The 26,233-nt window shown below is 48.3% G+C and overlaps 1 protein-coding gene across 1 annotated transcript; it reads left to right on the forward strand.

Annotated features, from left to right (window-relative positions):
* Positions 1 to 375: 375 nt before the first annotated feature.
* On the forward strand, positions 376 to 25,725 carry agap2 (ArfGAP with GTPase domain, ankyrin repeat and PH domain 2; the record flags this gene model as incomplete). Its single annotated transcript, XM_084445283.1, has 19 exons — positions 376 to 538; positions 14,736 to 14,794; positions 15,460 to 15,547; positions 15,638 to 15,723; positions 15,932 to 16,073; positions 16,783 to 16,917; positions 17,139 to 17,293; positions 17,891 to 18,052; positions 18,838 to 18,921; positions 19,594 to 19,698; positions 19,924 to 20,083; positions 20,667 to 20,768; positions 20,909 to 21,043; positions 21,375 to 21,434; positions 21,676 to 21,827; positions 21,971 to 22,061; positions 22,532 to 22,754; positions 24,371 to 24,647; positions 25,519 to 25,725. The coding sequence occupies 19 exons, from the start codon at positions 376 to 378 to the stop codon at positions 25,723 to 25,725; spliced, it is 2,586 nt and encodes an 861-aa protein (XP_084301409.1).
* Between the last annotated feature and the right edge of the window lie 508 nt (positions 25,726 to 26,233).

Here is a 26,233-nt window from a genome sequence, read left to right on the forward strand (position 1 = left end):
AACATAGATAAATTGTTGTTTTATACTGATGAAAATCAAATATCAAATATTGTACGTGGTGTCCTGTGGGACACTATCCGAGCACAGAAAGACTGTGTGCAATAAGCCTGCACGGGGGAAATATTGTTTGAAATGAGGAAGTGAGTTCAAAGCCCACAGAGGAAACGGAGACACTGCAGTTAGATGAATTTTGGCTTCAGTACACATACATCACTTTTCTCTTGGACTACTTTGTGCGTGCGTGTGTTTTTGTGTGTACAGTATTTGTGCATATGGGTGTACCGTGTGTTTAGCAGTTCAGTTGTGAAGCCAGAAGTCAGGGGTTCAAATGGGCTGAAACAGGTTCTTACTGTATGACGGTCTATATGTGTCAAAATGAATAGCAGTAGTAAATCAGCTTTCTCAATGGCGATCAGAGCAGAGGTTAGGCGGCACGAATCTGTCCAGAATTATATCAACAGACTCTTCAAACAACTGGAGAGAGTCAGTGATCCACAGCTACGTTCTGGTCTCAAGGTTTACCTACATACTATCCAAGGTAAGATATCTTCTCATTGCAACAGGTGCAATCTGTCTGTTTGAAGTATGTGAAACCCTAACAGCGGTGTTGTTTAAACTTGCAGTGGTTCATGGTGTATACAGTGCATCCGGAAATTACTCACACCCCTCACTTTTCCAACACTTTGTTTGGCCTTATTCCAAAATTGATTCATTTTTTCTCATCAATCTACACACAATACCCCATAATGGCAATGAAGAATGTTTTTTAGCCATTTTTGCAAATGTGTTAAAAATAAAACATTGAAATATCACATGTACACAGGTATTCACACCCTTTACTCAGTACCTTGAGGCACATTTGGCAGTGATTAGATTAGTGATTAGTTGATTTGAGTCCACCTGCGGTAAATACAATTGATTGGACATGATTTGGAAAGGCACACACCTGTCTACTGTACTGTATGTAAAGTTGTATTAACCCACAGTTGACAATGCATGTGTGAGCCAAAACCACGCCATGAAGTGGATGAAATTGTCAGTAGACCTCCGAGACATCTGGGAAAGGGTACAAAAAATGTCTTCAGCATTGATGGTCCCAACGAACACAGTGGCCTCCATCATTCTTAAATGGAGGAAGTTTGGAACCACCAGGACTCTTCCTAGAGCTGGCCGCCCGGCCAAACTGAGTATCAGGGAAGAAGGGCCTTGGTCAGGCTGGTGACCAAGAACCCGATGGTCACTCTGACAGAGCTCCAGCGTTCCTCTGTGGAGATGGGAGAACCTTCCAGAAGGACAACCATCTTTGCAGCACTCCACCAATCAGGCCTTTATGGTAGAGTGGCCAGACGGAAGCCACTCCTCAGTAAAAGACACATGAAAGCCTGCTTAGAGTTTGCCAAAAGGCACCTAAAGGACTCTCAGACCATGGGAAACTAGATTCTCTGGTCTGATGCAACCAAGATTGAACTCTTTGGCCTGAATGACAAGCGTCACATCTGGAGGAAACCAGGCACCATCACCTGGCTAATAACATCCCCATGGTGAATGGTGTGGTGGTGGCAGCATCATGCTGTGGGAATGTTTTTCAGCGTCAGGAACTGGGAGACTAGTCACGATAGAGGGAAAGATGAACGGAAGGGAGATCCTTGATGAAAACCTGCTCCAGAGTGCCCAGGACCTCAGGGGTGAAGTTTTACCTTCCAACAGGACACCGACCCTAAGCACACAGCCAAGACAACGAAGGAGTGGCTTTGGGACAAGTCTGTGAATGTCCTTGAGTGGCCCAGCCAGAGCCCAGACTTGAACCTGATTGAACATCTCTGGAAAGACCTGGAAATAGCTGTGCAGCGACGCTCCCCATCTAACCTGACAGAGCTTGAGAGGATCTGCAGAGAAGAATAGGAGCAATACCCCAAATACAGGTGTGCCAAGCTTGTAGCTTCATACCCAAGAAGACTTGAGGTTATAATCACTGCCGAAGGCGCCGCAACAAAGTACTGAGTAAAGGGTGTGAATACCGAAGTACATGGAATATTTAGTTGTTGTTGTTTTTTTACATATATTTGCAAAAACGTCAATAAACCTTTTTCACTTTGTTATGAAGTATTATGATACTTGACCATGTATAAGTTATTATAAAATGCTTTATAATGTGTTATGACTACTTTTATAAAGCATCATGAATCTTTATGAGTGCTTATAACTGTAATTATAAAGTGTTATAACTAGATTATAACGCATTATAAGTACGTTTATAATGCATTATTGTACTATAGCTTGATACCAAAGAGGTGTTCTCTGCTTCCTGTGTTGAAGTTTCGCTGAAGTTAATGAGGCCGTCAGTTCTGCCTTTCAGTGAACCATTTTCACTGTAATTCCAGTACGCCACGTGGCACACTGTCAGCCAGAACACCGGAGGTAACCAATGGCAGCATCACTCTGGCTACATCACCATAGCAGCAAGATGGGAACCTGCTGCGATGGCCTACTTCCTGTCTGCCAATGGTGTTACCCTCAAAGCCACTTCCTTTCAGACAAACAGTCCTAGCCTTACTCGAGAATTGCATTGCGCTTCCGTCATTTCCTCTAACAACCTCCCCACCTTTCTTTTGAGTTTCTGTTTGAGGTTAGCAGAGAATCATCTTAGTCTTTATTCTTTGTGGGCGTGGACCTGCCTTTTGCTGTTTCTAGGTTAAATAGAAGTTGGTGTGAAACAGGGATTTGGAAAGTAGTTGATCATTTGCTGTAAGATCATTAACTGATCAATGAAGGATGCCTGGTTCTTCTTGCCCTGTTGAACTGTGAGACTGCAGACTTCCAGAGCTGCCAGACGAGGCCTCAGAGGAATTTGCTGCACATGAGATCATTCCATCAAGTTTTTATGCATATTTAAATTTGAACTGGCAAAGCTTCGAGACTGCGGTCTCTCTCTGGTCTCTCTGGTCTCAGACCCTGATTATATTACTACGTTTTTCTGTGTTTTTCCTGAAAAATACCTACGTTTGCACCTAGCAATTACACTACTACAGCCAAAACAAAGCTCGAACCCGGGGGCGGATCGATACAGCTGGAGCTACGTTTTGGAGGTCGACATCCGGAGCTGCGTTCTAGTGTAATAGGCAGATCTGTTCTAGTGTAATAGGCAGAACTGCTCTTGTGTAATAGGCAGAACTGTTCTAGTGTAATAGGCAGATCTGTTCTAGTGTAATAGGCAGAACTGTTCTAGTGTAATAGGCAGATCTGTTCTAGTGTAATAGGCAGATCTGTTCTAGTGTAATAGGCAGATCTGTTCTAGTGTAATAGGCAGATCTGTTCTAGTGTAATAGGCAGAACTGTTCTTGTGTAATAGGCAGATCTGTTCTAGTGTAATAGGCAGATCTGTTCTAGTGTAATAGGCAGATCTGTTCTAGTGTAATAGGCAGATCTGTTCTAGTGTAATAGGCAGATCTGTTCTAGTGTAATAGACAGATCTGTTCTAGTGTAATAGGCAGATCTGTTCTAGTGTAATAGGCAGATCTGTTCTAGTGTAATAGGCAGATCTGTTCTAGTGTAATAGACAGATCTGTTCTAGAGTAATAGACAGATCTGTTCTAGTGTAATAGACAGATCTGTTCTAGTGTAATAGGCAGAACTGTTCTTGTGTAATAGGCAGATCTGTTCTAGTGTAATAGGCAGATCTGTTCTAGTGTAATAGGCAGAACTGTTCTAGTGTAACAGGCAGATCTGTTCTAGTGTAATAGACAGATCTGTTCTAGTGTAATAGACAGAACTGTTCTAGTGTAATAGACAGAACTGTTCTAGTGTAATAGACAGATCTGTTCTAGTGTAATAGGCAGATCTGTTCTAGTGTAATAGGCAGAACTGTTCTAGTGTAACAGGCAGATCTGTTCTAGTGTAATAGACAGAACTGTTCTAGTGTAATAGACAGAACTGTTCTAGTGTAATAGACAGATCTGTTCTAGTGTAATAGGCAGATCTGTTCTAGTGTAATAGGCAGAACTGTTCTAGTGTAACAGGCAGATCTGTTCTAGTGTAATAGACAGATGCGGAGGATTTTGTAACAACAATAGGAATAGGGCTACACTGTAACACTGTGTTCACTTCACATTAAACCAATCAAACAGGTGATTTACAAGTTTGAGTTATATAGTAGGCTAGCCTATCTTATTGGAGACTGTCGTTAATATACGTTTGGAAATAAGAATAACAGGAGTGACGCAAAAACAGCAAGCGGATAATAATGTAGGATATAACTCTGTAAACCTGTTTAGCATAAGTGTGTAGAATACTGGAGGTAGGGGATGATGTTTCATTTGCTCCACTTCGCTCCCCGTGGAGCAGAAGGCCATTTCTGAGCTGAATCAAATCACTGAGTGGGATGAGGTTAACCGTCTGTGTGCCATAAGAAGGTGTAATGAATAGTAGAGAATAGGCAGGGAATTCTCCAGAGCGTTGAATTAAGTCATTTGACTTGGGATCCGTCTCCTGGCCGCCTGCTCGCTGCAGCGTGCAGAGGGACGGGGAGATTGAGATGAAGAGACAGATGAACGAGGGATGAGGGAGGAGGAGGATGGCTCACAGACTAATCACCCAGCAGGACCACTGCCCTCTGTCTATCTGACAGCATCTGTGTGTGTGGTTTTCTGCCTGTATTGTGTGTGTGTGTTTGTGTGTGTTTGTGTGTGTGTGTTTGTGTGTGTCTGTGTAGGAAGCAAAAAGAGAGAGCGTGTGTTTGACGTGATTCTTCATATCAAACCAGTGGATGTCTGTATCAGATTAATTACAGTAGATTCAGAAGGAAACAGCAGACCATATACACAACACGTGCATACATAGTTATATCACATTTATCATTGGATTTGGTATGGAGGAGATGTAATTATATATATTGCATAATCTAGTTTTCTGTTCTTGTTCTTCTTCTTTTACTTCCTATTTTGGTTGCTCTCATTGTGGATTTTTTATATTTATTGACTGTCCAGAAATACCATGGTAGGTGGTAGGTTTTTTCAGTGAGATTCAGAGGCTGTTTTCCATTTGCTCCCAGGTCGTGATTTCCCTGAGCTAAACACTGTCAGATTCTTTTGTATTCAGTGGGAGTGGTTATTCAGTGGGAGTGGTCATACAGTGGGAGTGGTTATTCAGTGGGAGTGGTTATTCAGTGGGAGTGGTTATTCAGTGGGAGTGGTCATACAGTGGGAGTGGTTATTCAGTGGGGGTGGTTATTCAATGGGAGTGGTCATACAGTGGGAGTGGTTATTCAGTGGGAGTGGTTATTCAGTGGGAGTGTACATACAGTGGGAGTGGTTATTCAGTGGGAGTGGTTATTCAGTGGGGGTGGTTATTCAGTGGGAGTGGTTATTCAGTGGGAGTGGTTATTCAGTGGGAGTGGTTATTCAGTAGGAGTGGTAATTGGGTGACAGTGAGAAGAGGGACAGGGAGGGGGAGCTGATGGGGGGGGGGGGGATTTGGATGTTAACAACATTCTACCTACAATATACCACACATGAAGGTATACATTTACATGATAAAGAAGCATTAAATCAGTATTTACTATACTGTATGTGTTTTGTCGATCTGAACTGAATGTTATCTTTCTTGATGTAGTGTGTAGTTGTCTTATTGATGTCCAATATGTTCACAACCTCTCACACCAATTATCTATCCCTGCTGTGAGCCTGGGCTTACCCACTTCAGATAATGAACACAAGCTGCAATAGACATTAGGCAATAGACACACTCTCTCTCTCTCTCTCTCTCTCTCTCACACACACACACACACACACATTACGATACAGAGCTATAGTAGAGAGGTGGAGGAGCAGGCAGGAGGGGAGGACGGTGGTTGTGGCGCGAGCGCTGGGAAGATTGTAGCCCCCTTAGTAACAGGCTGCCTCAGCATCTGAGACAAGCAGCACACTGGCTGTGTGTCAGGGCGGTTGATAAGAGCTTCCCCTGGTTGTAGAAACCACCAGACAAGGCAGAGGAGGAAAAAATAACCTCTCACACCTTTTGTTCTATTTCTCTGTCAGTTCTGTTTAACCTTGCTGGTCCCTCTTTTATTTCTCCCTCTCGGCTGTGTCTGTTTAACCACCAGCCTGTCCTCCGCGCCTTGCTGCCCTCCCCCGTACATCAGGAGGAGGAGGAGGAGGAGGGAGGGGGGATGGAGAGAGGGAGGAGGGGGAGAGAGAGAGCAATAAAGAGCAGACAGCGCACAGTCTGCCTTCTCTGTGAGAGACGGAGAGAGGGAAGGAGCAAGACGCTGAAACCGAGAGAGGGGGAGAGGGATCGACGCGGTGCAGGTTGTCCTGTTCTGTCCGGTCTGGCGTTCACACACGGGGGGGGGAGGTCTGGGGGGGGGGCAGCTGAAGACCTGGAGGCTCCTGTCTGAACTCCGTGTGTGTGCTGATTAGGCTACTGTCTTTGCACCGGTTGAAACCGAGCGTCTCTCTCTGTGTGTGTGAGGGATTCAGAGGCAGCATCGTTGAAGAGGGAGGCTCGCCTCACAGCTGGGCTCATGTTGACATGCTCGGCGACTGACACGCCTGGAGGACACGGGGGTGGGAGGGGGGTTAGGGAGAGGCGTGACGGCATCTGGAGACCCCCGCCCGCCTCGCACCGCATCTCTCCGGATACACATCCGACCTCGTCACTGTCCTGTCTCCTCCGCGCCCCTGCCACCTCTGGGAGAAGACAAGACCGTCCTGTCAGAACGCACACCTGGACCACGATGGCCCTCTAATCTGGACCGCACCGCTCTGAGACAAGTACTTTTTTTTTTTCAACCTAAGGATGTTGAAAAAATGGTCATTCCCTGACGTTGTAGTTTGCTGATTGGTGACTGGGAATGTTTTGTTTTGAATTTCCTTCTCCCTTTTTGCGTCCATGAAGATGAGCAGAGGCAGCAGCAAATCAGAAATAAGGTCAGATGAATGTTTACCAAGAAACGAGGGATCAGACACTGAGAGGAAGCCTCATTTCTCTCAATGGATGAAATGTACACAGTTGCATTTTTTTTTCCAGATGCTGACATTTTTTGTGGGGAATATTTGTATTTTGTTCTGAAAATGGAATACAGAGTGAAAAGAATTGATGACTGAAATCCAAAATCTTGAACAGAGAGAAAAGAGAAGGAGATATCAGCTCTTTATTTCTCTCTTGAGGAAAAACGTAACCTCTCTCCCTTTGAACCTCCCTCTTTTGTCATTATACTCTTTTAGTAACCCCTCTTGGTGGTGAACTGTCAGTTGTTGATGTCTGTCTGTCCGGTTTCACCCGTCTGTGAATGAAAGCTGATCCCATGAGTGGAGCCGGCACCCTGCAACGCACCACCTACCTCATCTCCCTGACCCTGGTGAGGAGAGAGGAGGTGGGGGAGCATGAAGGGGAGCAGACCGAGCCAAACACCCAGGAGAGAGCAGCCGGGCCTGGGGTGGAACCTGGAGCCCGGGAGGGGGCCGGGGTGGAGCGGGGACAGCCCCTTGATACTCAGCCCAACCAGGGCATCGCCGCTTCTGTGGAAGGAGGAAAATGTAACGAACTGAAGGAGAGTGAGAGGACATCACCCAGCTCCTTGAAAGGCAGTGCGGATGTTGCTCCTGCCGTAGGAAGGGAAGAGTTTCTCCTCAGTGAGTCACGCTTTACTGAGACGGAGGCGGATCAGAAGAGAGCTGCCGATGAACCGGCGGAAAGACACCGGCCGCACTCCCTCACCGTCTCGGACGTGAAGAAATGCAGCGCTGACATCACGCCGCTGATCCCATCGTCCGCCGAGGAGGCGGAGCCTGACCAGACCCAGACCAGGAACACGCCCGTGCAAGTCAGCCAGCGGCCGGTGACCCTGCTGGAGAACCACACCAGCGCCGCTACCCGGCGAGGGGCCAGAGAGCCCAAGGGGCGTAGCCCCAATTCATCCCAGAGCCTGGACCGCCAGGACGGACGGACCCCGACGCGTTCCCCGGGCCCCTGCCGGGCCTCCTGGGCCGAGAGCGAGGGAAGATCCAGGGCGCGTACCGGGAGGGAGGAGGTCGAAGGTCGCGCTGGAACCCAGGAGGCGGGAGGGCCGGCCGCTGGACGAGGCCAGACCAGAAGCGACCGGCTGAAGACGGGCTCGGCGTCTCTGCCCGGCCCCGGCAGCCTGGCCCCCAAGGCCCCGCGCAAGGACAAGAGTCGCACCCTGGACAACAGTGACCTGAGCAGCCTGACGGAGGACCCGAGCATGGGGAGGGACGGTCAGACGCAGCGAGGGGACCAGGCCCAGCGAGGGGACCAGGCCCAGCGAGGGGCCGCCAAAGACAGGAAGATGCTGAAATTCATCAGCGGGATTTTTACCAAGAGCAGTTCAGCCTCACCTGGAGGCTCCACAGCTCCTCTCGTCTATAGTCTACACAGGGATTCCAGTGAGGAGGAAGGTAACACACACACACGCACACACACACACACACACACACACACACATACATACACACACACACACATACACGCACGCACACACACACACACACACACACACACACACACACACACACACACACACACACTTCACTCTGTCCTTCATTGAAAAAAGCTGTGGTGTGCTGTTTTTCATAATACATAGATCACGTCAACTCCACTGAGTGTAACAGACAAAGAGATATAAACAGAACCATTTTGATCTCATGCTATATTCTCGGATCTAGTGCAAAGGGTGGGTGAGCCACACAAAGAGCCACGATTTACACAAGAGAATCAAGGGTCTGTCACATTGCTGCGAGGGGCTTAACTAAATTCCTTATGTGACTGTTAAATGACGATAGATGGAGCTCTTTGATCTGGGGGGGGGTTGAGAGTAGCATAATCTTGGACAGTCTGAATCTAATTCCCCTCAGAGCGGGGGTGGATTTCATATTGCCGGAGGGGTTAACTCCCAAGCCCCCGCTGTGTGTTTAACGCTCTCATAATTACCCTAATGGTTAAAGCTGAACCATCTGTTCGTATCTACAGAGATCCACGGTGGCTCCTCTCTCCTGCTATTGGTTGCGCTAATTTTTGTCTCCAGGAAAATAAATATTGCGTTTGTTGGGTAAACAAATCAGGCTATAGAGGCGACGCCCACATCAGAGTCAGGCTGTCCCCCCCGCCTCCCCCCACCCCCCATCCTACCTCTGATGTCGTACCCAGCCTGCTCTCCCACAGGAACCAGAGATCTCTCTCTTCCTATCTTTTCTCTCTCTCCCCATCCTTCTTTTCTCTCTCTCCCCATCCTTCTTTTCTCTCTCTTTCTCTATCCCTCTCTTTTCTCTCTCTTCCTATCTTTTCTCTCTCTCCCCATCCTTCTTTTCTCTCTCTCATCATCCTTCTTTTCTCTCTCTTTCTCTATCCCTCTCTTTTCTCTCTCTCCCTAACCCTCTTTTCTCTATCTCCCATCCCTCTTTTCTCTCTCTCTCTCCATCCCTCGTTTCTCTCTCTTTCTCTATCCCTCTCTTTTCTCTCTCTTCCCATCTTGTAGTGTGCGACAATTGTGCGAAGCTCCGTTGCAGCGCATGCCTTGTTGCGTGCCAAGCTTTTGACATTCTGAATGTTTTTATAGAAAACTGCCCCTGGTATTCTGCCTCTAGTGTATTATGAACTGTTACTGTAGCCTACATGTCATATTCTGCCCCAGAATGCTAAAACCTGTTCTAGCCTACTGTCTTCTATCTCAGGGTAGGCTACAGTACATACTAGAACAATGAGTCAACGCCAAAACAAAATTGCATGCTGAGGGATATGAGCGCAAAGGGGTATTCATGGTTCTGCTGGTACAGTACATGGCTCTGCTGGTACAGTACGTGGCTCTGCTGGTGTATGGTTCTACTTGTGCAGGGCTCTGCTGGTGCATGTCTCTGCTGGTGCATGTCTCTGCTGGTCCATGGCTCTGCTGGTGTATGGCTCTGCTGGTACAGTACAGGGCTCTGCTGGTACAGTACATGGCTCTGCTCGTGTATGGTTCTACTTGTGCAGGGCTCTGCTGGTGCATGTCTCTGCTGGTGCATGTCTCTGCTGGTCCATGGTTTTACTGGTTCAGGGCTCTGCTGGTGCATGGTTCTGCTGGTGCATGGTTCTGCTGGTGCATGTCTCTGCTGGTGCATGGCTCTGCTGGTGCATGGTTTTACTGGTTCAGGGCTCTGCTGGTGCATGGTTCTGCTGGTGCATGGTTCTGCTGGTGCATGGTTCTGCTGGTGCATGGCTCTGCTGGTGCATGGTTCTACTGGTGCATGGTTTTACTGGTGCAGGGTTCTGCTGGGGCAGGGTTCTGCTGGTACAGTACATGGCTCTGCTGGTGTATGGTTTTACTGGTGCAGTGCTCTGCTGGTGCAGGGTTCTGCTGGTGCATGGTTCTGCTGGTGCATGGTTCTGCTGGTGCATGGTCCTACACGCAATTCGGACTGGCGCTTTTCAGGGCGCACACCTCCTCTCTTCATCGTAGACGTCATTTTTCCTCGTCAAAGCGTCAGTCAGTAATAGTATGATATTCTAGGTCTGGGTTGTGAGAACTTAGAGAAATTCACAACACATCAGAAAGACGTCTACCATTGACAAGCACTCTAGATGGATCTATGTCAGGTTGTTTCTCATGACCTCCAGTCCAGCGACAGCGCAGAAACTACCACACCAATTTTCACGAAACTCGGTGGAGGGGCGTAGCATGGGTCTAGTTAGAACCCATTCAATTATGGAGCGGATCCGAATCACGAGGCGAGTCCACGTGCCGCACAAACACGGCCATTCACCTCCATTCATTTTTTGGGACTTAGTCTAATGCCGGGCTCAGGATTTTGGGGACAATCGGAGGAGAAATCTGGTCTGGAACGTTGGCCGGTACTGATGTTTGACCCAGATTATCTTGTAATGTGAGGGGTTTACAGATCCAATCTTATACCTCCCGACCGGCTCACTGACCCATGTGTATTTACTTTACAAGCGAGACGGCGAGACCAGTGGTTCGTTGCTCCCTCGGGCACGATAAGATCCTGTAGTGTGTGATGAGCCGTTATTTTCAAAACTTGTCATCTGTGCGTGTTCGAGATTCACGAGAAGAACAGCTGTTACGATTCGCCTTATATATGCCTTATTTAACCCAATTTCGATATCGGTTAATATTTTAAATATCCTGTCGCGTGAGCCAGGCATTAGGAGTGAAACCCCCTCCCTCCATTCATTGTCAATGAGGGGAATTGAAACAGCCATATCTCAACATCGGAAGGTCACAGAGACACAGGGTTTGGACTGATGCAGCAATACCAACAATGTGCTGCTCGCACGCACAGGCGTGGCACACAGAGCCACGGAATGCAGTCATGGACGGGGGTCTGTGCTCTGCGGATACCATTTCTAGTTAGTGTTGTAATTTGTCAGTTTGTTTGTATCTTTCTTGTTAGCGTTAACTACAGTAGATGGGGGGAGATGATGTGTGTTGTCATACTGAGAAGCAGGATCATTCCTCACGATGCTTGAATTATTTCTCTGCCGTGGGACCATAGTCTAGAGACTGGTCTTCCTGGTATGTTTTTTTCCCCTCAGTGTGTGTGTGTGTGTGTGTGTGTGTGTGTGTGTGTGTGTGTGTGTGTGTGTGTGTGTGTGTGTGTGTGTGGGTGTTCTATGTTCATGCTGGTTGGCATGCAGAGTAGAGGGGGCTGAATGGAGGGTTTCCATAGCAACCAGCAGGGCTGTTGCCAGTGACTACAGTGAGAGACAGACAGACAGACAGACAGACAGACAGACAGACAGACAGACAGACAGACAGACAGACAGACAGACAGACAGACAGGCAGACCAGACAGACAGACAGACAGACAGACAGACAGACAGACAGGCAGGCAGACAGACAGACAGGCAGACAGACAGACAGACAGACAGACAGACAGACAGACAGACCAGACAGACAGACAGACAGACAGACAGGCAGACAGACAGACAGACAGACAGGCAGACAGGCAGACAGACAGACAGACAGACAGACAGACAGACAGACAGACAGACAGATAGGGGTGGAGGGAGGGAGGTTTCTGAAAATGTTCCAAAAAGAATGTAGCAAAAAAAGGAAAAGAAAAAATAGCCCTAGTGGCAGTATGTATTAAATAGATAGATAGATGGGTCTGGTTATAGTGCCAGTGTGTCATATAATGAATGGGTCTGGTTACAGTGCCAGTATGTCTAGTATGGATCTGGTTATAGTGCCAGTATGTCATAGTGAATGGATCTGGTTATAGTGGCAGTATGTCATAGTGAATGGGTCTGGTTACAGTGCCAGTATGTCATAGTGAATGGGTCTGGTTACAGTGCCAGTATGTCATAGTGAATGGGTCTGGTTACAGTGCCAGTATGTCATAGTGAATGGGTCTGGTTACAGTGCCAGTATGTCATAGTGAATGGGTCTGGTTATAGTGCCAGTATGTCATAGTGAATGGGTCTGGTTATAGTGCCAGTATGTCTAGTATGGATCTGGTTGTTCATTAGCTTCATGCTGAGGTCGTATAATAATCATATTGTCTGATTACCATCATGGCTCCATCACATAATGGGACCTTTGGCTAAATGTCTGTTCAGATAGAGTGAGGCTCTCGGTCTCTCGCTGTCCTGTTCACTATGTTAGGGGTTCATTTGAGGAGAGGACGCCACCTCCAGTAGCAGCTTGAGTCTAAGTTCTTTGACTCATCTCACCCCCTTTTTAATCGGTATATGGTAAAAGAACTGCACTTATATAGTGCTTCTATCCAAAGCGCTTTACAATGAAGGCCTCTCATTCACCTATTGACACATACTTTCACACACCAATGGCGGGGTTCGGTGTCCTGCCCAAGGACACTTCGACATGTCACCAGGAGGAGCCGGGATTCGAACCGCTGACCCTATGATAATTGGACGACCTGCTCTACCCCCTGAGCCACACCCACCCGTTTGACCTGAACCCTGATATTATGTTCCTCTCAGACCTTGTCCACAGGTACACGTTTTGAAACGGGTTTTTCCTCCTTAATTCTCCCAAAAAAATCTGTTCATATGAAAATGCAAAAACACGCTGCTTAGACTGTCGCTGGCTCGTTCTGTTCAATGGCTCCATGGTAACCAGGCTCTAACACACACATCAAATGGGCTGCTCGCTGTCACATTAGCTTTCGGACTTCTGCTCTACTTCAACTTAGATTTTTAGCCCTTTATTCGCCAGGAGAAAACACAAGAGGAACAGCATTTTGTGAACCGAGAGCTGCAGAGTTGTGTGGTTGAGTCCACAAGGTTCTCATTACGGCATCTTATGTAAACAGGAGGTGACAGCGACGTAAAAACAAGCCCAAAACTCTGGTTTTCTTGTCCATGCGAAAACACTGAAAGTGAAGTTTCTAAAAATGTTCACCCTGAGCGGAGTTTTCAAAAAAGTCCAGTTTCAGTGACCTAGAACGCCATTTGCATGTGGACGGACGCCCCCACAGCTGTGAGCAGGGTGTGTACAAGTGTGAGAGTCACATCTCATTGGGTGCATCATGCCACCTTGCCCAGCAGAGACAGTAGCACAGCTGTGTGTGATCCAGGCTTGACCGTGGTAGCATGTGAATGTGTGTGTGTGTGTGTGTGTGTGTGTGTGTGTGTGTGTGTGTGTGTGTGTGTGTGTGTGTGTGTGTGTGTGTGTGTGTATGAAGGTGTTTGTCCTCTGGGACCACACTACACGCCTTGTTTGCAGGAGTTAACACTGCTGAGCCAGCTCTCTGTCCCTGGTGACCATGTCTACTGTCACTTTCACAGACGACTGCACCGTTTTACAATTGATCCTCTTGCGTTTGGATATCAACTACAACGCTTAGACCTCCCAGTTTATATGATCAAATTAATATTGTGAGTAAAAGAGAAAAGAGAATATTTACCCATCATGATTATTTGAGCCAGGCCTCCAAGCATACCCAGTTAGCAATCCGATCAGGGCCATATACAGGCCAGATCTGGCACTTGTGGCTTAGTTCCGGCCCATATACGGCCCAGATCCGCTTGCTATCTGGGTAGGGACACAGCTGCAGATGGCTGTCCCTCAAGCATCAGACAGAGACCATACTGACTGACAGCTCCTCACTCTAAAGGTCATTCAAGGGGACATCACATATTTATACGCAGCCAGCGCTGCTCTGGAGACTGAAGTGGGTATCTGGGGTGACTGGTGGTCCCTGGTGTGGAACCCCTGTTGTTCCTGAAAGGTTATTTTCATTAAGATAGTACAGTATGTGTGTTCTATAGCCATAACTCATATGGCTGAGGTGGATCGCTGTCCAAGGCCATTGGCTTTGATTGATTACTCTCCTTGCGTTATCAAAATGATGAAGTCTCACTCTCTCTCTCTCTCCCTCCCTCCCTCTCACCCTGGCTCTCTGTCTCTCCCTCTCTCTCTCTCCTCCCTCTCTCCCTGTCTCTCTCTCTCCCTCCCTCTCTCTCTCCTCCCTCTCACCCTGTCTCTCTCTCTCCCTCCCTCTCTCTCTCCTCCCTCTCACCCTGTCTCTCTCTCTCTCCCTCCCTCTCTCTCCTCCCTCTCTCCCTGTCTCTCTCCCTCTCTCTCTCCCCCTCCCTTCCTGTCTCTCTCTCCCTCCCTCTCACCGGCTCTCTCTCTCCCTCACTGCATCCCTCTCTCCCTCCCTCCTCCTGTCTTTCTCTCTCTCCCCTCCCTCCCTCTCACCCTCTCTCTCTCTCTCTCTCTCTCTCTCCCCTCCTTTCTCCCTCCCTCTCTCCTTCTACAGCAGCCTGTGCCAACAGTCAAGAGTGGACCCTGAGTCGCTCCATCCCAGAGCTGCATCTGGTAAGAAAACCCTTCCTCACTCTGTCACGTGTTCTTCCTCACTCTGTCACGTGTTCTTCCTCACTCCGTCACGTCTCTGTTCTTCCTCACTCTGTCACGTGTTCTTCCTCACTCCGTCACATCTCTGGTCTTCCTCACTCTGTCACATCTCTGTTCTTCCTCACTCTGTCACATCTCTCTTCCTCACTCTGTCACATCTCTCTTCCTCACTCTGTCACGTCTCTCTTCCTCACTCTGTCACATCTCTGGTCTTCCTCACTCTGTCACCTCTCTGTTCTTCCTCACTCTGTCACATCTCTGTTCTTCCTCACTCTGTCACATCTCTGTTCTTCCTCACTCTGTCACATCTCTGTTCTTCCTCACTCTGTCACATCTCTCTTCCTCACTCTGTCACATCTCTGTTCTTCCTCACTCTGTCACATCTCTGTTCTTCCTCACTCTGTCACATCTCTCTTCCTCACTCTGTCACATCTCTCTTCCTCCTCACTCTGTCACATCTCTCTTCCTCACTCTGTCACATCTCTGTTCTTCCTCACTCTGTCACGTGTTCTTCCTCACTCCGTCATGTCTCTGTTCCTCCTCACTCTGTCACCTCTCTTCTACGGTGCCCAGGGTCGCAGAACATGAACATCTGCGTGTCTCCTTACTCTTTTGAATCTACACAGGGAGTTCTTGGGAGTCTTCGCAGTGGCAAGTCAGCTCTGGTGAACAGATACATCACTGGCAGCTACCTGCCGCTGGAGAAGCACGACAGTAAGATCACTAAACATCTCTCTCTCATAGCCTGTACTGTTGCATCTGTCGTGAATCTGGGCCATGTTCAGAAGTGTCTCTCATCTCCAGGTGGGCGCTATAAGAAGGAGGTTCTGGTTGATGGACAGAGTCATCTGTTACTGATCAGGGAGGAGGCGGGGTCACCTGATGCACAGGTGAGTGACAGGAGCTGCTGTCCCAAGGTGCTGATCTCTCTGGTGTAGAAGCCCCAGGAGCTGGAAGTCATAACTCTGTGTGTGTGTGTGTGTGTGTGTGTGTGTGTGTGTGTGTGTGTGTGTGTGTGTGTGTGTGTGTGTGTGTGTGTGTGGTGTGTGTGTGTGTGTGTGTGTGTGTGTGTTTTCTCCATGTCTTCTCTGAGTCCAGTTCAGTAGCTGGGTGGATGCCGTCATCCTGGTGTTCAGTCTGGAGAACGAAGCCAGTTTCCAGGAAGTGTACCAGCTGTACAGCCAGCTCAACACACAGCGCGGCACCACAGACATCCCGTTCATCGTGGTGGGCAGCCAAGGTAGAGCTCTACCTGAACACTGAACATCAGAGAAGCTGAACATTTCACCTGGGAAAGCACAGAAAATCCTGAATGGTTACTTTTCAAATTATATAGTATTATTTATTTCACCAATATTCCTCTGGGATCTATCTATCTATCTATCTATCTATCTATCTATCTATCTATCTATCTATCTATCTATCTATCTATCTCTATCTATCTATCTATCTATCTATCTATCTATCTATCTATCTATCTATCTACTGTATTAATCTATCTATCTATCTATCTATCTATCTATCTATCTATCTATCTATCTATCTATCTACTGTAATAATATATCTACTGTATTAATCTATCTATCTATCTATCTATCTATCTATCTATCTATCTATCTATCTATCTATCTATCTATCTACTGTATTAATCTATCTATCTATCTATCTATCTATCTATCTATCTATCTATCTATCTATCTATCTATCTATCTATCTATCTATCTATCTATCTACTGTATTAATCTATCTATCTATCTATCTATCTATCTATCTATCTATCTATCTATCTATCTATCTATCTATCTATCTATCCATCCATCTATCCTCCCCTATAGCACACCTGGCTCAAAGGGCAAAGGTTACCTTTAGGAAGTATCACGTTAGTGTACTGAATAATGCACGACTCCTTCCTGTCTGTACCTCCCGTTCTCTCCTGTTCTCCCGTAAAGACAAGATCAGCAGCACCAACCCGCGGGTGATTGAGGACATCAGAGCCCGGCAGCTGTGCGTTGACGTCCGCCACTCGGTGTTCTACGAGACCTGCGCCACCTACGGCCTCAACGTGGACCGGGTGTTTTCTGAGGGTGAGTGAACCTCAGCGGCGGTGTTAGTGAGGGAGCAGGCGAAGTAGCAACAACACAGCACAGAACATCTCATCTGATAGATAATTAATCAGACATCGCGTCATTGGTCAACCCTATAATATAGTTCATATTTCTGATTGTGATGTTATTATTTAGTTGTATATGATGCAAGTTGTACAGGGTCAGCGCCATCTGACCATACCTGTTCTCTCTCATCCTAGCTGCCCAGAGGATAGTTAGCCAGAGGAAGCAGGCAGCGCTCCTGGCTTCCTGCAAGTCCCTGCCCAACTCCCCCAGTCACTCCGGGCTGTCCACCCCAGGCTCGGCCTCCTTCTCTGGGCTGGCCACCCCGGGCTCGGCCCCCTTCTCTGGACAGGTATCACGCTTAGCACTCTCAGGCCTCAATGTCATTCGGGCGAGTATACAGTATGTTCAGAGGAACCAGCAGAGAAGCCAACAGAATAGACACATTTCATTCACCATCTACACTATATGGACAAAGGTATTGGGACACCTACGCATGCTCTAGATTCCTAGGCCCAGATAGCAAGCGGATCTGGGCCATATACAGGCCAGATCTGGCCCTTGTGGCTTAGTTCCGGCCCATATATGGCCCAGAATCATTACACATCCGCTTGCTATCTGGGCCTCTAGTCCAACAACAGTGTCTGACCTCACAAATGCTCTTCTGGATGAATGAGCAAAAATCCCCACAGACTCACTCTCAAAATCGCATAGAAAGCCTTCCCAGAAGAGCGGAAGCTGTTATAACTGCAAAGGGGGGGCCAACTCCATATTAATGCCTATGAATTTAGAATGGGATGTCTTAAAAGCTCCTGTTAGGTGTAATGTGTAGGTGTCCCAATACTTTGGTCCATATAGTGCATTTATGTTTCAATTCATTTGTCCTGGTCAACCACCACATGCTCTGTCCCTTCTCTCTCGTCCATCCCCCCCCTGCCTCCACCCCCAGGCCAGTAACGGAGGCCACGGCAGTGCCTGCCCCTCCTCGCTCCCCTCCACCCCGGTGTTCGGCCACCGGGAGCTGCGGCCCGGGGCGGGGGGGGAGGGGGGCGGTGGGGTCACTGCAGGGTCCCTGAGGAACATCCCTCGTAGACGCACCTCTCTCTTCACGGTCAGTTGTCATCCCCCCCTCTCTCTCTCTCTCCGTCTGTCTGTATCTCTCCTCTTTTTCCCATTATCTGAAGGGATCAGCTGGGTCGGAATCTCCCGCGATTCACAGCGGACATTTTGATCTGTCAAAGCAGGGTAAACACATGTGTAGTTAATAACAACACAGGTGTAATTAATAACATTAATTATGGCCCTGTTCCATTTAGGATTTATGTGGACTAGATCCTGATAGTGTGCATGCTGGGTCACTGGAATGGCTGTGACACACTAAGTACAATGGGACCATAATTAACTTGATCAGTGTGTAGTGTAATTTGTACATTTTATCTGTATTGAGCATAATCTTGGAGCCGGCAGCAACATTTCACTGCACTGTAACTGTACACGTACTGTACATTACACATAAGAAATGAAGACATCTTGAAAGAAATCTTGAATCTTGAGTTACACCTGTGTTCACCCTGCTTTGACATGTCAAAATGGCGTCTGTGAAAAGGGCCTCTGTTTTAGGATTTTAGGATCTTGAGCATTCAGGCTTCGGGCTTCACCCAGATAGCAAGCGGATCCGGGCCATATATGGGCCGGAACTAAGCCACAAGGGCCAGATCTGGCCTGTATATGGCCCAGATCCGCTTGCTATCTGGACAAGAGTCAATCTTTCCTCCCCTCCTCACACATTGTCATCTCACCTCATCGTCCCTTTATCTGTCTGTCACCTCTCTGTGCGTCCGTCTGTGTGACCGCCACCCTCTCTCTCTCATCTCAAACTCTTCTCCACACTCCCAGAACCGTCGAAGCAGCGACTCGGAGAAGAAAACGCCGGACCCCAGGGGAGACGCGGGCAGCGTCCGGCCCACCGCCGTCAAACAGGTCAGTCTGACTCTCACTGTGGGGGCAGAGGGGGGACTGACCGTGGTCATTATCCCATCCTCCTCCACTACCGCCTGTGTCTCTCGCATGGGTTCGAACCCTGGACCGTTGCACTTCCACGCACCGTCCTTCTAGTCTCTGGTATCCATCCATTTGCCTGTACAGTGGAGAGAAAAGCAGAAGGGTACTAGCTAGGGCTGGGTATCGCGTCGAATTTCAAGAATCGATTCGATTCCGATTCACAAGGTTCAGAATCGATTATCACGATTCAATTCGATTCGATAGCGATTCGGTTAGTGTTACTAAAACCTGTTGTTTTTAGCTGTAACCTTAATTACATGACTGCCAAGTTATGCAACACATCAATACTAGGGCTGGGTATCGATACTGATTTCCAAAAATGAATGAATGAATGAATGAATGAATGAATGAATGAATCATTGAATGAATTAATGAACTATTCATACCTTCATTTATTCATTTATTCATTAAATAAAAGATCGATTTTGGGATTCATGAATGATTCTGAATCATTTGATTCAGAATCGATTCAGAATCGATGAATCGATTTTTTAAACCCAGCCCTAGTACTAGCCTCTATGGGAGCGACAGGAAGATGTTAGTTAGACAGGCAGTGAAGTGAGTGAACACACTGGCTCTTGTTTGGGACAGAGCATCCTATGGAAGCGGAGTGGCAGCTCGCTGAACAAGGAGTGGAAGAAGAAGTACGTCTCTCTGTCCAACAGCGGCACCCTGTCCTACCATGCCAGCTTCAACGTGAGTCCCACCACCAGCACTCTGCATCAACAGGAAAAACAAACACATTATCTGCTGGAGACATCTCTCTCTATTAAAGGCTTCCAGTGCTTTTTAATCAAGCAGATACACAGAAAATGAAGGCAAACGCTGAACTGAGACACTATGATTACAACACAATGGACACCTAGATATGACGTGTTGTAGGGTAGTGTAGTTTTAATGTTGCGGACCGTGTGGTTTCAGGACTACACGCAGAATGTCCACGGGAAGGAGATCGACCTGCTCCGTGTCACGGTGAAGGTTCCGGGGAAACGCCCACCCAGAGCGGTGGCGCCGGCGGGCCCTGTCGCTAGCGTTAACGGCGTCGTCAAAGACGCGGTAGCCAGTGAAGGCGCCAGTGGAGGTATGGTAACCTGGGCATTTATACAGCAAATAACAGGCTGTAGTAGACTGGTTAGATCACTGTATCTGTCCATACAGTATCTACAGTACATACAGTCCATCTACAGTAGCAGCCAGATGAGTTGTAAACTGTGAAGTGTAATCCATCAATCCATCTCTCTCTCTCTCTCTCTCTCTCTCTCTCTCTCACACACACGCACACACACACACACACACACACACACACATACACATTCTCTCTCTCTCTCTCTCTCTCTCTCTCTCTCTCTCTCACACACACACACACACACACACACACTGTAACTCTCTCTCTCACACACACACACTCACACACACACTGTAACTACTCTCTCTCTCTCTCTCTCTCTCTCTCTCTCTCTCTCTCTCTCACACACACGCACACACACACACACACACACACACACACATACACATTCTCTCTCTCTCTCTCTCTCTCTCTCTCTCTCTCTCACACACACACACACACACACACACACTGTAACTCTCTCTCTCACACACACACACTCACACACACACTGTAACTACTCTCTCTCTCTCTCTCTCTCTCTCTCTCTCTCTCTCAGGCCCTCTGTCTGTAGATGAAGGAGCTGCAGTCTTGTCCCCTCAGGGAGAACGAGGGCTCCATCGCTGTCCCTCCTCACTCTCCAATAAGGCCTACAGTGTTGGTACGTAGGAAAACACATTCCTGTTAGTGTCACATACAATTCAATGTCTGCACAAGTACAGGTACAAGTATGCAATTCCCCACATACAGTACGTAAAAGACACAAGTCGTATCCGACTCATCTTTGTCCCCTAATACCAGATGCTCTTGAAGTACCAGCCAGTAGTCCTTTTGGAAGAGAGCCTGGTCAGTCCTCTCCAGTGAGTGACAGGAGGAAGAAAACGAGGAAGAAGAGTATGACCCAAAAAGGAGACAGCGCTGTGGGACAGGCAGATGGTGAGACGATAACACCCCAGTTAGCAAGCGGATCCGGGCCGTATATGGGCCGGAACTAAGCCAAAAGTGCCAGATCTGGCGTGTATATGGCCCTGATCGGATTGCTGTCTGGGACCAGCTATGATCCAGACTCTTCTACTGTAATCACCGGGACATCTTTCTACAGATGATAACTCTGGCCATGATCTTGACTCTTCTGCTTGACCCTTATCTTTCTTTCTGACACCTTTCCCTGCTGCTTTGACTAGAACATGTGGCTCTTCAAGGTTTTCTCCACAGCCTCACTTCTGCTTTGTCTGTTTCCGTATCTCGCATCTCGCTCTGTCTGCAGCCAAGCGCAAAATGTGGAAGCTAAAGAGCTTTGGTAGCTTGAGAAACATTAATAAGACAGGTAACTAGACCACTGCAGTCTGCCGGAATGCGTTTACATGTCTGTCTCTTTCTGTCACTGTCCAATCACGCAATGTCTTATTTATGATTTCACCCGCACACACTTTCCCCTTAACCTACTGCATGCTCATTTCTGTCTCTCAGTTTGATAATGTCTCTGTACAGTAAAACATACAGTACCCCTGCTTTCCTCATCGACTTCTGGTGTGTTTGAACGCCTGTTGCTGGCCTGTCTCCCGCAGAAGAGGAGAATCCGGACTTCATCATCGTGTCGAGCTCGGGCCAGACGTGGCACTTCGAGGCGCAGAGTCTGGAGGCGAGGGACGCCTGGGTGGCGGCCATCGAGAGCCAGATCCTCGCCAGCCTGCAGTCCTGTGAGAGCGGCAGAAACAAGGCAAGGCCCAGCAGGCACTAGAACAGACAGCCCCTGGGGGGGGTGAGGAATGTGTTTGACTTAGCGATTTATTTACTTACTTTACTCGTGTGTGTGTGTGTGGGTGTGTGTGTGTGTGTGTGTGTGTGTGTGTGTGTCCTCAGGCTCGTAGGAGCAGCCAGAGTGAGGCGGTGGCCCTGCAGGCCATCCGGAATGCCAAGGGGAACAACCTCTGTGTCGACTGCGAGGCACAAAGTGGGTGTCTGGATTTTATGTGTGTATGCTTGCCACGTTACAGAAGAAGAAGAAGTAGCCTTGAGAACCAATTGGTTCTCGAGCCTAGTGGCCCATAGGGCAGATAGCTGGAGCCTATCTCCTGGTTCCTTAGCATGAGGCAGCTTACACCCCCTGGACATGACACTAATATGTCCCAGGGATTTACCCCCAATCCAGCCCTTGATGTTCATTGCCAAGCAGGGAGGTGTCAGGCACCATTTTTTATAGTCTTTGGTATGACTCGGCCGGGGATCGAACCCCCAACCTCCCAATCTCAGGACGGACACTCTAAGGCCACTGAGCTGGTTACAGTATTTACACTAATCAACTGACCGAAAAGTTGCTGATAATGCAAAAACACCTATGAAAGTCTATCTATTCACCGGGTTTGTAAAATGTGGAACCTTTCCTTCTTCCTGTTTGTCTCTGTTCCATCTCTGGTTCTATAGACCCCACCTGGGCCAGTCTCAACCTGGGGGCGCTGATCTGCATTGAGTGCTCGGGGATCCACCGGAACCTGGGGACCCACCTGTCACGGGTCCGCTCCCTGGACCTGGACGACTGGCCCGGCGAACTCACACAGGTCCTGGCTGCCATCGGCAACCACATGGCCAACAGCATCTGGGAGGGCAACACCCAGGGCAGGCACAAGCCCAAACCAAACGCCACACGGTGGGTGAATGTCTAGCACAGTGGGTACATTTCTAATACAGTGGGTACATGTCTAACTCGGTGGGTACATGTCTAACACAGTGGGTACATGTCTAACACAGTGGGTACATGTCTAACTCGGTGGGTACATGTCTAACACAGTGGGTACATGTCTAACACAGTGGGTACATGTCTAACACCGTGGTTACATGTCTAACACAGTGGGTACATGTCTAGCATGGTGGGTACATGTCTAACACAGTGGGTACATGTCTAGCATGGTGGGTACATGTCTAGCATGGTGGGTACATGTCTAACACACTGGGTACATGTCTAGCATGGTGGGTACATGTCTAACACAGTGGGTACATGTCTAGCATGGTGGGTACATGTCTAACATGGTGGGTACATGTCTAACACAGTGGTTACATGTCTAACACAGTGGGTACATGTCTAACACAGTGGGTACATGTCTAACACAGTGGGTACATGTCTAACACAGTGGTTACATGTCTAGCATGGTGGGTACATGTCTAACACAGTGGGTACATGTCTAACATGGTGGGTACATGTCTAACACAGTGGGTACATGTCTAACATGGTGGGTACATGTCTAACACAGTGGGTGTATGTCTAACACAGTGGGTACATGTCTAACATGGTGGGTACATGTCTAACACAGTGGGTGTATGTCTAACACAGTGGGTACATGTCTAACACAGTGGGTACATGTCTAGCATGGTGGGTACATGTCTAACATGGTGGGTACATGTCTAGCATGGTGGGTACATGTCTAACACAGTGGGTACATGTCTAACACAGTGGGTACATGTCTAGCATGGTGGGTACATGTCTAACACAGTGGGTACATGTCTAACACAGTGGGTACATGTCTAACACAGTGGGTGTATGTCTAACACAGTGGGTACATGTCTAACACAGTGGGTGTATGTCTAACACAGTGGGTACATGTCTAACACAGTGGGTACATGTCTAGCATGGTGGGTACATGTCTAACATGGTGGGTACATGTCTAGCATTGTGGGTTCATGTCTAGCATGGTGGGTACATGTCTAACACAGTGGGTACATGTCTAACACAGTGGGTGTATGTCTAGCATGGTGGGTACATGTCTAGCATGGTGGGTACATGTCTAACACAGTGGGTGTATGTCTAGCATGGTGGGTACATGTCTAACACAGTGGGTATATGTCTAACACAGTGGGTACATGTCTAACACGGTGGGTACATGTCTAACACAGTGGGTATATGTCTAGCATGGTGGGTACATGTCTAACACAGTGGGTACATGTCTAACACAGTGGTTACATGTCTAGCACAGTGGTTACATGTCTAACACAGTGGGTACATGTCTAGCATGGTGGGTACATGTCTAACATGGTGGGTACATGTCTAACACAGTGGGGTACATGTTTAACACAGTGGGTGTATGTCTAACACGGTAGGTACATGACTAACATAGTATGTCTAATGTAGCATGGTGGGTACATGTCTAAGACAAGTACGATTACACCCTGTACTTCCTGTCTGTGCATGGTCACTATTTTTACCTTAACTACCATAAAGTTCTATTAGTCACTCGTCTCATCACTCATCTGTGTGTCCCCGTCTCTCAGGGAGGAGAGGGAGTCCTGGATCCGGGCCAAATATGAGCAGCGGTTGTTTGTGGCCCCCCTGCCGGTTCTTGGGTCGGGCCCCGGCGGGGGTAGTGTGCCTGTATGGCTGCTCTCGGCGGTAACAGAGAGGGACCTGGCCAGGCTCCTCCTGCTCCTCGCCCACAGTACCAAGGAGCAGATCAACAGCCAGCCCACCGGGGGGCCCTCACCCCCACGCACGGCGCTGCACGCCGCCTGCCAGCTGGGAGACGCGGTCATGACTCAACTGCTGGTCTGGGTAAGCTCCTGCCCCTGCTCTGTCTGCTGGTCTGGGTAAGCTCCTGCCCCTGCTCTGTCTGCTGGTCTGAGTAAGCTCCTGCCCCTGCTGTCTGCTGGTCTGGGTAAGCTCCTGTCCCTGCTCTGTCTGCTGGTCTGGGTAAGATCCTGCTCCTGCTCTGTCTGCTGGTCTGGGTAAGATCCTGCTCCTGCTCTGTCTGCTGGTCTGGGTAAGATCCTGCCCCTGCCCTGTCTGCTGGTCTGGGTAAGATCCTGCTCCTGCTCTGTCTGCTGGTCTGGGTAAGCTCCTGCCCCTGCTCTGTCTGCTGGTCTGGGTAAGATCCTGCTCCTGCTCTGTCTGCTGGTCTGGGTAAGCTCCTGCCCCTGCTCTGTCTGCTGGTCTGGGTAAGATCCTGCTCCTGCTCTGTCTGCTGGTCTGGGTAAGATCCTGCTCCTGCTCTGTCTGCTGGTCTGGGTAAGATCCTGCTCCTGCTCTGTCTGCTGGTCTGGGTAAGATCCTGCACCTGCTCTGTCTGCTGGTCTGGGTAAGATCCTGCCCCTGCTCTGTCTGCTGGTCTGGGTAAGCTCCTGCCCCTGCTCTGTCTGCTGGTCTTGGTAAGATCCTGCACCTGCTCTGTCTGCTGGTCTGGGTAAGATCCTGCCCCTGCTCTGTCTGCTGGTCTGGGTAAGATCCTGCCCCTGCTCTGTCTGCTGGTCTGGGTAAGCTCCTGCCCCTGCTCTGTCTGCTGGGGAACATGATCAGAGACAGAGAGTCATTAGTCAACTGACACATTTTGATTGATTATTATTTTAATCATGGTGGATATTGTATGTGCATTGTGAAGTGTTTACACTCTCTCTCTCTCTCTATCTCTCTCTCTCTCTCTCTGCAGTATGGAAGTGATGTAACAGCGAGGGATCCACAAGGCCAGACAACTCTGACACTGGCCAGAAAGACTGGGAGTAAAGAGTGCTCTGACATTCTGCTGCAATATGGCTGCCCAAATGAAGCCTGCCCCGCCGGCGCCACACCTGGTCTCTCCCGTAGATCGAGCACTGCCAGCTTGGGTTGTACCAATTCCAGGAGAAGGGTTTCTTAGCTTTGAGTGGGCTTTCTGCACTAGAAGAAAATGCACTGGTCGCAAAGTGTTTGACTTAAAGAGCTTAACATTTGCTGGATAACCTCTTGCCTATGGGGAAGGGTGTGATAGGTGTGAAAAACACAGTAGCTAATAGAGAGAATACAGACTGTGCAACATATCAACAATGAAAAAGCAATATTAACCTAGGCAAAGTATTGCTTAAACCACATTTTAAGTTTGTTCAGAATGAATCCAGCAGTGTTGGGCTTGTTACTCAAAAAATGTAATATACTACATATTACTCGTTAATATTAAAGTAAAGTAGTATTATTACTAGTTAATTTTGTAATATATTACTTTCCTGTTACACCCCCGTGTGAATGTCAGAGTAAACGCAGATTCAAACCAGCAGTTTTTTCTGCAGACTATGAATCCCTAAAAGTGACGGGCTGGATGAGAAGCACACCTGGCTCAAGCTGATGACGAGACACAATCTTTTAAACAACTACTGTTGATCATGTAAAGC

This window comes from Borostomias antarcticus (assembly GCF_949987555.1).
Source record: "Borostomias antarcticus genome assembly, chromosome: 11".
NCBI classification, from domain to species: domain Eukaryota; kingdom Metazoa; phylum Chordata; class Actinopteri; order Stomiiformes; family Stomiidae; genus Borostomias; species Borostomias antarcticus.